Raw genomic sequence first — 13,754 nt, forward strand, 5'->3', positions numbered from 1 at the left:
AACCACTAAAATTGTGTAGCTCCCCCTTGTGTTGCTAAAACAGCTCTGACCCGTGGAGGCATGGACTCCACAAGACCTCTGAAGGTGTCCTGTGGTATCTGGCACCAAGACGTTAGCAGCAGATCCTTTGTAAGTCCTGGAAGTTTGGGGGTGGGGCCCCCATGGATCAGGCTTGTTGTTCCAGCACATCCCACAGATGCTCCATCGGATCGGACCCTAAGCCCGACCATCCACATGATGGAGAAGAAAATGATTCATTCATCCCATTGTAGGGGCTGTCTGGGTGAACAGGGGTCAGCATGGACACTGACCGCTCTGTGGCTACGCAGCCCCATACGCAGCAAGCTGTGATGCACTGTGTGTTCTGACACCTGTCATAGCAGCATCAACTTTTTCGCCAATTTGTGCGACAGTAGCTCTTCTGTGGGATCGGACCAGACGAGCTAGACTTTGCTCCACATGCTTATCAACGAGCCTATGGGTGCCCATGACCCTGTCGCCGGTTCACCAGTTGCTGCCTGATATATCCCACCCCTCGACAGGTGTCATTGGAACAAGATTATCAATGTTATTCACTTTACCGGTCAGTGGTTTTAATGTTGTGGCTGATCAGTCTCTGTATAATGTAAAGGCTCAATTTCCACTCAAGATATTTAGGCTAATTTTATTCAAGTCAGTCCGAATATGCTCATGCACAATTGATGGTATGACCTCACTTTCGTATAATGTGGAAGTTATACTATTCACTTCACACAAAGGAAAAAAATAAATCCAGGATACAAAGAGCTTTGAATTCACTGACCCTTTATTTAAGTCTTCAAGCCTAAGTAACAATTAAAACAAAACCAAAAAAAAAAACAAGAGTCCCTGGACATCACACCAATCAATGTTCACACAAATACAACGCCAAGTTTCAGACTTGCTTTTATTGAAGATCAGATAACCCCACCCTCCCAAAAAAAAAAAAAAAAGTTGCTGATAAAATATCTGCAAAAGAGAAATAACGGATCGCCTGCAACATTACGACCTCCATGTCCAAGTGAAGACGACAAAGCGGGAAGAAAGGTGACTTGCTGGGTTAGAAACCTAGTTGACCTCAGGAAAAAGCCGCTCAAATCTTACCATTCCTTTTATGCCGCAAAAAAAATACATACAAAATATTAAATATGGCCGTTGTGGGGATTAACTTAATTATTCAACTAGGAAATGACAAGGAAACTACACAAAATCATTAAATAGGTGAAAATAGCAATGTGTTGTTTTTTTTTTTTTGTCCTTTTTGGCCCTTTCACAATAGGAAATCAACATAACACAAAGAATACCAAAAAATACTTTAATTTATAATTTAATTTTACATACAATTTCCCCCAAAAATAACTGTTTCCTCCTGCAATAAACTTTTCATTCCAGTTCACAAAAAAAACACCTGAAACCGACAGGTAGAATCCAAATACAAAAATGTATTCAAATGGTGGCAATCTGAGGACCCCGCCTCAGAGGTGAATAAAAAAATAGCTTTTCTTTATATATAGATATATATATATATATGAAAAAAAAAAGGAACAAAGAGAGAAAGATGGACGAGGGCTGGGAGCCTCCCCGCTATGCGCTCTGAGGATCTTCCGTCGAACCCTCGTCCTCTTTTTTTATGCGGGCGACCTCACCGGCCTCAGGCTCCGCTTCCTGTTTGACAGAGGCCAAACAGGAAGCAGCCTCTTCCTCGTCCACCTCCTTCTTTACGAAGGCGCTGAGCGGGTGCTCTGCGGGCGTCACGCTGGGTGACGGCGTGGCGTCCAAGAACGACGACGTCTGGGACATAAAAGGAGAGGGAGGGGGTGTTTAGTCGTATTTGGGTGGAGCGTTGGCTTCGTGAGATTGGGACTTCGGGGGTATAAGACAATTCTGTCACGATTCACAATTTAAAAAGACTAAGAAAGGACTTTTTTTGGGGGGATGGGTTCAAAGCGATAAGTGCACACGCAAGGTAATACATACAGCTCGACAGGATTCTTTAAAACAGGATTTTGAAAAATGACCAGCTTTTGTGACAATTACTTTTTTTTAGACATTCTGAACCATAATTATTAAGTCTTAGCGCAATGCTAACGTTATTTAGCAGGTCATATTCACCAAGTATATACTGAGGCAGTCAACTCGACACAACTGACACTTCCAGAAGGTACTTACATTTTTGTAATCCTCGTAACAAGAAGGATGGTAGGTCTGTGGAGAGAGCCAAAAAAAACAAAAAAACAACCTTCCATCAGCAGTCTGCACGGCAGCCAAACCTTTCGACTATAATCTTAAATTTGCCATTTTACTCTCGTACAACGATCAGAGTTGGTGCAGTTAAAATACAGTAAAAGCAAAGAGCGGACGGTTTGCATTCATCTCTTCGAGGCGTGGACAGAATGGAGTTAGAGCTTGGTGCTACTCAGTCTCATCTACTCATAGAAACATTAACCACAGATACCAGATGAGAAGGTGCCAGAACAGCTGAGTCGTCATTTGTCGAGTTTTACTTTTTAATGACGATGCCGATTTACACCCCAACAAAGACGCAATCTAACTCAAACAAACACCTACATTTGCTTAAAGAGACATCTCAGCTGTGTCCTTCATTTAGACATAGTTGTGTTCTCTTCTTAATTCCTTTGCCCATCTCTTGTGTTTATGCCCCTGTGCAGAGTGCATGCATGTCGCGTACCTTCCCCTCCACACGGAGAGCGTTCTTCAGATGCCACTCCTCTTCCTCCTCCTCCCAGTACATCTCAAACGCCTCCTGGCAGATCTCGCACGACTGCAACCAGGGGGAAAAGGAACAAACAAACAAACGAGAGGTTTTCAGGAACTTCTTGGCTCATCAGGAGGCACCGCTCCCTGCCGGGTCGACCGTCCCGGAAACGCTTTCAGCGAGGCTTCAAAATCAACTTATTTGAGCCATAACGTCATCACAGCGACTTCAACCTCTTCCAGCCCCAGGGCTCATTGGCTGATCGAGCAACAGAGCAGGGACCTCAGACTTTCTTCCCTAAAATGTTGGGCTGCATATTAACATATTTATAACAGCTTATTAACTTACTCATATACTCTGTTATGATGCTTACAGGTTTCTGTGCGTTTATTTTATTTTTTAGGTGTGTTCAACAACCGCCGTTTAGAGTAAATATCCACACTCATAATTAACAATTTGCAACATTAACCTCAACAAATAAATAAACTCTAAGTTTTCTAATTTGATCATCTGGCAAGAAAGAAGTCTCCGCTGCAACATGAATGTCGAGTGAGGCTGTCCAGGTAGCTTACATATGGCATTGTGGAGTCTTATCCAATCACTGCCTCGTCGGGACCAAGTGTTGTGTAATATCTGATTTCATCAAATTGAGCAAAATAGGGCTACTTAGGTTAGGTTTCATTTCTTAAAGCAGGTGCAGGGAGTTACCTCTCCCACCACGTCAGCGGTGGCTTTCACGCTCTGGAACTCGTCCTGCTTGGCTGCCTCCTGACTCCTCTGCACCTCCTCCTCGTTGACCTTCTCAAAGAAGTGACTCTTGGCTCGCTCCTCCAGGTCCGCGATCTCCTCAAACTCTATCCAGTCCTGAGCGACAGAGAGAGACAAGTAAGTAGTTAGAGCCCTAGAAAGAATTAATATTCCCCAAACACACAGAACGGACCGTCCCTCCCAGTGACGAGCGCAGCAACTGGAAACTTTTGTTTCTCCAGAAGCCTCCAACACAGCATGGTGACTAACTCCCACCAGCAAAATAAGGAAATACAAAAAAAACAAAAAAAACAATTGTCTTATTTGCAGTGAACTGAGCTCAATCCCGCAGTGATGTCACGTGACAGCGGTGATGCGATTGTCACAGGCCTAGTTCTATGTGGCGCCGCCTTGAATTGTATTTCAAACAGTAAATAATTGAAATAGGTTGTATAGCCTAGTTTTCTTTTACCATGCAACAAACCTTTTCTTTAAATAATATTTTTTTAAGTATTTAACTGATAGTATTACCCGGTCAAAATTCTTATCGCCGGTTAACGGCTATAAATGATTTCAGTTATAAATGGTTAATCAACATGTCTAACGTGGCAGATGGCGGTACCTTGAGCGTGTAGTACCAGCGGCGGTGCGTGATCTTGCGGCTGATGTCCTTCTCCGAGCGGTTCTGGCGGTAGTGCCAGTCCAGGTGGTCGGCGTAGACGTCGGTCTGCGAGGCGGTGAAGCGCATCCCGCAGGAGTAGCACTGGATGCCGGTGTACAGCTTGGTGACGACACTACCGTAGCGCCTGCGACGCACAAAAGCTGCACCGTGACTCCAAGGCGACCGTTACCGCCGTTCAATTATGATTATTGCAACTCACTAACACTAAATGATTATTATTAGTCAGAATTCTAATGATCTATATAACCCTAGGATGGATATGTGTCCACTTCAAATTTGTTTGGATTTTATTCATACGTATATTTAGTATGTGATATTTAATCAAGCCAATTGAGAAAGATGAGTTTGAATAATCAAAAACACCATAAAATATAGATTTCTTGGAATTTTAGATGATAAAAACTGCAGTTAGAAAAATAAAGCAATAAAACGATCCAAGTTATTTTTGCCCCAATATATGCATTCTACGCTTAACCTCTTTTTGGTTTCATACATTGAATTCTTTACGTGGGATTTTTAACATACATGTAGTTCTTTGTGAAGGTGGAAACATGGAGTCATACTAACAGTTTCATATCGACGATGACAAAGCCAGTGAGGTCTGGGATGTCGTCATCATCCTCCTGCTCTTCCTCCTCTGGTCCTTGGACTGCTTGAGGTGCGGAGGAAGGTTCTGCAACAACAAAAAAAACAACATCACCTCAACAACACAGATTCATCATCATTCAGCTCATGCAAGGTGTAGAAAAGGGGCAAACGGGGGTCTCAGCCAAGGGGCACCAACCTGTTCCAGAGGGTTCACTGGATTCTTGTTTGGAGGTGGTGGAGGCCGGGATGATCCCGGTGGAGATGAGTTTGGTCAGGAGGTCGTTGACGTCCACCTGACCAAAGTGGCTCTCTGGAGCACTGAACGGTGCACCTAAAGGTCACCACATGGTCAGTGAAAAATGGGGAAGGAACTTGAGGAGCTTCCACTTCAATATGACAGTGAAATCCAGCGGTCACTTAAATATGTATTATGATTCCTATGGAATGTGATGAAATTCGTCCTGATACTTAGAAAAGGGGGGCAGGGTGCGGGGGTTACCTGGCTGTCTGAAAGGCACTGGGTTTTGTGAGAGGAATGTCTGGTTCAGGTTTGGCATCATGTTGACCTTTGAGGGGGACCAAACAAAAAAACATCCTCAAGGAGACGACAAAACAGATGGTGCAAGCATCCTGCTCCACGACCATGTGTCCACTAACGCCCAGAGTTAAGCAAATACCCAACGACTGTAAACATTGCAATGTTTAGTGGCAAATTAGGGCCTGGAGCATTTTAATGGAAATAAATCTGATTTGTAAAATAACCATTATTCAACTAATAACTTAATTAAAATATGCTTTTGACAGTAAGTATTTCTAAAATTTTCAATGTCTCACAAAAGTTACGCAATTATTATTCATGTACCTTACACTTTGAAGAGTCATAACAGGATTTTACCAGTGTTTTGAAGCACACGTGAGCAATTCTCCTAATTAAGTGCAGATTTCATTTTTTTCCTTAGCAACAACAACAGAACTGTCATCACTTCCCCATTAGTCAACCATCATTCAATATATGATGTGGTTCATTTGAATATTGAGATGATCTCAAACGGCCCCTGAGGCTCCCTCCAAAAACACCTTCTCAAATGTAAAATGTCTTGTAAACAGTCAACATCTTACCGGCTGTTGAATGTTGCCAGCCGTCGGCAGTGCTGGGTTGTAAAAGGGAGGGGCAGCAGGCTGGGTGAAGGGGGGCCCTGGCTGCATGCTGAAGTCTCCCCCCCCAGTCTGGGATAGGTTCTGCTGGACTGGGAAGGGAAGTGGGCCTGCAGAGTACTGTGGAGGGTTTATGGCTTCAGGGAAACACTGGTTGACCATGTTGAAGTTCTGCTGAGCGGGGGTTGGGTTGTCATATGGGGCCACAGGGCGCATTGGCGCCTGCATGTTGTGCAGGGGGCCAAACATGGGACCGGGTCCATTGAAGCGCATCGCACCGGGACCTTCAAAGCGCATAGGGCCCATCTGATTTGAAGCACTGTCGAAATGCATCGGCCGTGGCTGGAAGCCCATCGGGCCGGGCCCACCCCCTGCGTTGTTCTCAAACCTCACCGGCCCATCAAAGCGCTGCATTGGGCCAGGACCCGGTCCGTCAAACCTCACCGGTGGCTGCTGACAAATGGGGGCCTCATACCTGTTCTGGCCCTGGGGAAGGGGCGGGCCATCAAACCTCCCCATGCCTCGCCCCATGCTTCCTCCCATTGGACCGTGAGGCACGGGGGGGCCATCGTACTGGGCGGGTCCGTCAGGCCTTTCTGGAATGCCCTGTCGGACCTGGTGATGAGGGCCGTTGTAGCAACTGGGATCGCCATAGCGACCAGGCCGGCCAGCTTCGTAACGACCCGGAGGAGGGGGTCTCGGTGGGCCATTGTGACTAGGCCCCTCGTACCGGGTAGAGGGGGCCCCTCCATCCTGAGGGGGAGTGTGTTCCGGAGAATCGCTGTGCTGGCGGACCAAGGCCAGGGTGCCAGCAGCATGCGACAGGGCCTTGAGGATAGGGGGCCTGGGAGGATGTATAGGGTGAACTAGGGGGGCGTCTGTGCCAAGTGGTCCGTCGTCTGAGTGCTCGCTATTGGGGCTCTCGAACATGGGGAGGGGGCTCAGCTCAGCCGCTTCGGCCTGGTGCAGCGGAGAGAGGCGTTCCCGCTCATACCCAGCCGGAGGAGCCTCTACATTGGTGGGACTGGGACACTTCCTGTGGACCACAGTGGCTGGCAGAGGGAGGCGCTCCGGTCTGTGGGGGTCGGTGTTGCGTGGATCAGGGTGACCTGCGTACCTCCGAGGAGCGTCGTAGCCACTCTTGTGCTTCTCCCTGTCATAGCGCTGCCGCTCCGTGAGAGGCGAGTTCCACTCCCTCTCACCTGGAGAGAGGCAAGTATAGAGAAGCTTTCTTTTAGCGGTCTTGAACATGGGATTTAAAATGTGGAACAACAACACTGCAGACCACACATTAAGTCTGAGATTCACAAGATAAAGTTACTAACCAAATTAAACCAAAATATCATGTGCAATGCACAGCCCTGCATTTAACAGGCAGTTTGCGTGGATTCTTTCAGAATTCATCAACATTCTCATTTGACAAGTAATAGGTTAACAGGCTCGCGACTCACTGGAGTCTCTGGGGTCGGCTCTCCTCCTGAAGCGGAGGCCATGAAGGGATTTCAGCGTCGGAAACTCCTTTCCGTGGTTGTACTCCTCAATCATGGGGGTGTGGGGCAGTGGCTCTTCACGCTCCTTGCTACGTCGGTCCGCTGAACAACATAAAAAATGTCAAAATCCAAAGTGAAAAGAACAAAAGACGGAATTACATTTCACCAATTCATTATGGTGGAATTGTGACAAGATCCTCCCGAACCCGCTGGTCTCACCGGGTCTTTCCCTGGGCGGTTCGGTGTACTTGTGGGGTGAGGATCGGGACGATCCCGGCGATGCCTCTGGGTTGGGCGGCGGCTCCTCCTCCTGGCGGCGCTCAGCCTCCCACTCCTCCCCGCTGCCACCGGGGGGGTGGTTCACCCGAGTCCTACGCAGCTTGGACTTGTGCTCGTAGTAGGAGAGCTCCGCGTCGTCCATGGTGCTATGGGTGGGTAGCACCTTCTTAGGGGGGGGGGCATCGTTGTCAGAGGCTTCCCAGGAGTCCGAGCGCTGTTGCTGCTTCTCCTCTTGGTACTTGAAGAGCTGCTGAATCTGGTGGGCCACATTGAGGAAGTCGTCCTGGGAGATTTCGCCGCTCTCCAGACGCTTACTGGCCTGCGGATATGGTGGGGGAAGAACAAATTAAGGGAACGTCTACAGAGGGAGAGAAACTAAAAACAAAGAGGCCGAACCTTTGTCATACTCAACTGGAGAGGACAACTTGTTCTAAACATTTAAAGTGAAACTTAAACCTATGCATCTACAATAATGTAGAGCAGTGATTGTCAACCTTCATTCATATGCAAGAAGGTCAATTTGAGACAGGAGGCCACAGACCACATTTGCTCAGATGTGTCTCTGGAAGCCTCATCTGAGAATACCTTAATTTTTATGTTAACAGAGATTGTACAATAATTCTGTTTTGATCATAGTAATTGAAATAATGTTGAAGTTGAACTATTAATCGTTCTGCTGGGGGGGCCCCCCGTAACCTCTTAAAGGACACTCGGCGTCCCCGGACCCCAAGATGAGAACCACTGATATAGAAGATATAGCATGCTAGTGCTACGTGTCAAACACACCCTCATAAGCAGGTCCCTCTTGCTAGCGGAGTTGAGGACGTCGGGTATCTGAAGGTTGGTGTCAACGCTGAGGCGGTGTTTAAGCATCCGGGGAGTTGTGGGTCGAGAGCTGACGTATGGCTTCTGTCTCTGAGGGCCGGGGTTTCCGTGGGCGTCCTCCGACTTCTTGAGGCTGATGGCGTTAATTTCCAGTTTAAAGCAAGTCAATGCAGCCTAAACTAAAGTTGATATGACCCCGAACCCTTGAGAATAAATATGATGCAATCAATAAATCAATGATCCAACAAGTGACTTACTGTTTGTTATCTTCCCAGCCACTCCTCCAGCGGTGTGGGACTTCTTTGGTCTCCCTGGCCTCAGAGTGGCCCCGTGGGGAGTGAGTGTCCCTCTCCCCCAGAGGCCTCTTGGCCCTCTTGGGTTCAGTCAGACTCTTTTTGGGGGGAGCCCTGTCCTCTCGACCGGCCTTGCCGCGGAGGGGCTCGTCAGTGTGGGCCCTCCTAACCTTGCCCTGCAGGTGAGAGGGAGATGGGGACGAGGAGTTGCTCCGGGCTCTGCCCTTGGGCGACCTTCTGTCCTTTCTTTTCGGGGAGCAGGAGATGGCAGTGGTGGGGGAGCGTGAGCGAGAGTGCGTGCGTTTCCTGGCGTTGGTGCGAGCATTGCCGCCACTCTGGAAGTCTGCCTTCTCTGCGGATTGGGCCTGGTCGTGCTTGCTAAGCGAGCCGTTAACCGGCTTAGCTTTCGCCGGCCTTAGGGGGTGGAGTGCCCGCGGCGTCTCCTCCCGCTCTTTCTTGATCTCTGTGGATCTTTTCTTCTTCTCCTCCTCTCTGGTGTCCCCAGACTTGTCGTGTGTACGTTTCTGCAGCCTCGGGTCCTTCTTGGAGCTATCTGCCTCCGAGTGCTTGCCTCTGCTCGGTGCTCCTTTGGGCATGGGAGGGGGGGATTTAGGTTTCTCCTCTCTGGCAGCTTTCTTCTGGGGCCTGGGTTTATCCACCCGGCCAGACTTCTCCAGTAGTCGCTTCTCTGCGTTTTGAGCAGTTCCTCCCAGACTCTGGCCATCTTTATTAGCGCTGGGCTGGTCTTTGGACTGAGGCGTGGCGGGTGGCCCGGGTCGGTGCAACCGAGGGTCTCTGGCCGACGGCTTGGTTTCGGGCTGAGGGGGAACCCAGGGTCGGATGGCGGGGGCGGTTTGACTGGCTGACTTTGGCGCTGTGGCGGGAACCACAGGACCACTGGCCTGAGGCACAGTGGGTGTTAAGACAAAGCCCCCTGCCTGGAGGAGCACAGGAACAACATGACATAACTTCATGGAATTATTTTATATAATTCTTGGAAATTAAAATCCTCCCAGTCTGAAGGAAAACATGACGTGGATTTTAAGACAATGAATACAAGATCAGATCAAGTGTAAACTCTCATCACAATTTACCTCTTCTACTCCACACAAATAGTTCATGGAGATTAGACTAAAGTTCAGAACATCAAGTGCTTCCTTAGAAAAAGAAAAAAAAAACAATTCTATCCCTACCAGCTGGGCCTTGGTCTGCTCTAGCTCAAGTTCAATCTTTTTCTGCTGAAGCTCCAGAAGCTGCTTCTGCTTGGCCAGCAGCTGCTGCCTGATGAGCTGCCCCTCACTGGCAGAAGGGGCCAGGGGAGGAGTGGCTGCAGGTGGGGGGACAGTGGACCGCGGACGTGGAGGGGCCTCATCAGACTGGAAAGCCAGGTTGGAAAATGTCAAAGGTAAAACAAAAGGTTTTTCAGTATTAAGGGGGTGAAAGGGACTGTTCAAGAAACTATAAAAGATTGTGTATCTTAAAAAAATAAAAATCACACAGACACCAGGTTGAATACCACCGTTTTTAGAGGGCAAACATCAGAAATATAACAAATACATTCCCCAAATCTTTTATCAGGCGACATTTTTATCAGCTGGTGAGAACCATACTAAATCCAACTATGCTGAAGTGCTTCCATTGAAGTGTGAGATAATTGATAACATCGTTTAAAAGGCAAATAGACAATAGCTTTGAATAATAGAATTCCACCACCCGCAATAAACAATGATCAGCTTTCTACACATACATACCAGCAGTACAAGCAGACATATACATACCTGCTTTAAAAATTTAGGATTGACGTGAATGCTGGCATTGACGGTGAGGGGCAGCGGTTTGATGGGCCAGGCAGAGTCCACAGAGTTCACCCGAACATCCAGTGCATAGAGCTTCTTCAGTGGGAATACATCGTCCCACGTGGAGCGCAACTTGTACAGACTCTTTCTAATGTTTTCATCAACCTATAAAGAGAGGACAGAACTTGGTCCACAGCTACCAAAACTGCATAAATAGTACCACAAATACCATAGCCTAAATAAGCATAACTAGTTACAAACAAGTCTTTAACTGTAAATCTGCTGACCTATAAGAGCAATCCCTTATGTGATACAAAAGTAGAAACCGCTCTAGCATACAATATGTATAAAACTGCAAAGGAACAAATATACCCCCCCCCCACAATTTATTAGTAAACATCTGATAACACTAAAAGACAAAAAGCAACAGACAGCAAGCAACACAACAATCGGGGGAGAAAAAGGTTAAGTTTAACTTAATGCTTAACCTTTAAGAAAATGTAAAGCCAGCAAATAGAAAATTGTGTGTACCTTTTCAAAGACACATATAAATGAAGTGACTAGGTTTTTAGCAAACACTGCAAGGTATTCTCCTCCAACATTCTTCACTATGGAATCCACTAAGTACAAAACTGGCAGCTTCTCGGAAGGTGGTGCCTGGGGTAATAGAAAACTCAACAAGTTTAGAAAAACAACAGGGGTTAAACCAACATTTCTTTATAATGCAAAGGGAATTATCACAGACTTTGGAAAAGACAGGAAACTTGTTTCCCCACTTAAAATCATGGGGGCGGGGGGTGCAATTTGTAAGCATCGGATAAAAAAAAAAAAAAAAAAAAAGGGAAAGTTAAATCCACTCCGGTTCCATAGTGTCTTCACATCAGAAAAAGATGCGCAGTCGATGTGCATCGTGTGTCCAAACACTTGCGAGTACCGAAAAAAAAAGTACGAAAAATGAAGTCCATGTTCCATATCTTCAGAGGCTAAAAGCAAAAATCTTCAGGTTGTTCAGTCTTTGGGACATGTCTTGCAATACCTCCAAAGAGGTGTTCAAACAGAACCCCCTCTTTGTACTTCACCTTTTTTAAAGTTAAATCAGTCCATGAATTTAAGAGTCTCACTGCTACCGAGGTCACGGATCCCCACTCTTTGGAGATTACGCTTCAGGAATGTTAAATTGTGACCGTGGTTACAAAAATACCTCAACCCATTAGAAAACAAGAATCAGGAGGCGGCATGAAGAAAAAAAAACAAATTAAAAGCAGCAGCGATCTGCCATTAAATATTAAGTGAAAGCTTGTAAATATATGCAAAATCTCCGTGTAGTAGTCATGGATCTAACCGTTGCCCAGAATCCAAGTGATTGCTGTATTAGTCTGTATGCAACAAGTCTTGAAAACAACAGCACGAAACCGACGACATTCTGCGGCAAGTGTCCACCGTACAGTAAAAAAATGAACCAGACTCATACCAATGAATAACACTGGGAAATAAAAAATGACGAAAAAGCACATTTCATAATTTTTATTATGACAGTTTTAACCATTCAATGACATTTCAAAAAAATTCCAAGATTCACTACTTTATTATGGCAGTTAAATGCATGTTGCCTGTCTGGTGATGCTTTAAAGTGACTGAGCGCTGCTGATATCCCGAGCAGATTACTGAATGCAGGTAGAAACTGGCTCCGTATTGGCGCGATTCCTATGTTATGTTGATGGAACTTTTCGATTATAACAAGAATCAAGCAAGACAGCCAAGAGGTTCGTTGTACTTCCGTTAAAGGGGGGGGGGGGGTACTGTCACCGCGTATAGATAATGCAATCTTAACCATGTCGGGCCTACATTAATTCTGGAAGACACCGGTGATCAAAATGACAAGGGTACCAAAAAGAAAGTCGGGCAGCAAGTTAAAAGTATTTCCGCCCAAGAGTTTAAATAAATACGAAAGAGAATAGACTGTGGTTAAGACTTTCTACTGCGGCTTCCCATACAGTAGAAGGACGTTTATGATCATATCACAACCGGTGTGATGTAGCCGCATACAATACAAAAACAGCCAATTGAGTTGGAATTGTTACGTTATTGTTAATACGCAAACTTGAGAAAACACCCAACTACGTTACCATAAACAGGGACTGGAATCTAGCTTCTCACGCCAAGGCGCGTCGCTGACTGGCGTTACAAATGGGGAGGAGGGTTCCTCCTATTGAGCCAAAATGCGGGCTATCCTGTTTTTGGGGGAAGTTGTATCCGTCCCAAAACGAAGACACCGCGCTGCCAGTAATTGTTAAACAGAAACAGACCAACACTTTACGGGCTCGGGCGTGTTTGGGCTATAGGGTGAGCGTGACGTCACTCGCGCACGGACCCAATCCGAGCGCTGGCCCCCAGAAGTGAGGCTAACGTTAGCCTAGCATCACGCACCGGGGGCGAGCGAGCCGCCATGTTTATTAGCGAGCAGCCTCGTTGCTACGTCGACGTAAAAAAAGAAAAGAGGGGGGAGGGAAAAAAAAAAACAAAAAACACCCTGAAATGGAGAATTCTATATTCATATATTCATAAAAACCTTGGTGATTTGTGCTTCAATAATTGCGACGATATCCTTGGCGAAGTGCAGGTTCTCCTCCGCCAGGATGGTGAGCATGTTGATGTGCGGCTTGCTGTTGAACGTCAGGTCTTCCAGCGAGGACTGGTACTCTCGACAGGCGTCCTCCCTCGCCGCCGCGTCGCCGTCCATCTCGGAGCCTAAACCGAACCTATCCGCGCGACCACCATTCAGCACCACGCAGTCCATCCACGCGTCCGAGCGGCCTGGCCCCCGTCGTGCGCTCCCGTCCGGCCGACGCGAAAATGTCGCCGCCGCCGAAAACGCTGCTCTTCTTTATCGTCGGGAGAAAATGGCGACCTCGCCTAACGCGGCGGCGACGTCACGAAAGGGTTATATAGTCGCCGTGACGTCGGTCCCTGTCGATTGGCTGATTCTGAGGACCGGTGGGCGGGTTTTTTATTTTGATTGGTCGACGCTGTGACAGCCAGTCGTGTCAGCCAATCAAATCCACCGTGTTACGTAATCTAAAAAAAAAAAAACCCCGTAACCAGATCGGTCCGGCGACAGCGACGGGCGCGGAGCGGTTCGTCCCCTTTTTGGGATTCGGCTCCCGA

At 47.1% G+C, this 13,754-nt stretch overlaps 1 protein-coding gene across 1 annotated transcript; it reads right to left on the bottom strand.

Moving 5' to 3' along the window:
• Nucleotides 1–906: 906 nt before the first annotated feature.
• Nucleotides 907–13,461, bottom strand: pcf11 (PCF11 cleavage and polyadenylation factor subunit). The gene is made up of 17 exons (XM_080014402.1): nucleotides 13,159–13,461; nucleotides 11,121–11,246; nucleotides 10,572–10,754; nucleotides 9,987–10,169; nucleotides 8,758–9,731; nucleotides 8,462–8,633; nucleotides 7,616–7,994; nucleotides 7,358–7,498; nucleotides 5,871–7,108; nucleotides 5,251–5,317; nucleotides 4,948–5,082; nucleotides 4,731–4,836; nucleotides 4,104–4,287; nucleotides 3,443–3,598; nucleotides 2,708–2,800; nucleotides 2,188–2,223; nucleotides 907–1,809 (listed from the first exon to the last, which is right to left on the bottom strand). The coding sequence occupies exons 1-17, from the start codon at nucleotides 13,384–13,386 to the stop codon at nucleotides 1,603–1,605; spliced, it is 4,608 nt and encodes a 1,535-aa protein (XP_079870528.1). The 5' UTR covers nucleotides 13,387–13,461; the 3' UTR covers nucleotides 907–1,602.
• Nucleotides 13,462–13,754: the final 293 nt, after the last annotated feature.

Source organism: Zeus faber (genome assembly GCF_960531495.2).
Source record: "Zeus faber genome assembly, chromosome: 14".
Lineage (NCBI taxonomy): Eukaryota > Metazoa > Chordata > Actinopteri > Zeiformes > Zeidae > Zeus > Zeus faber.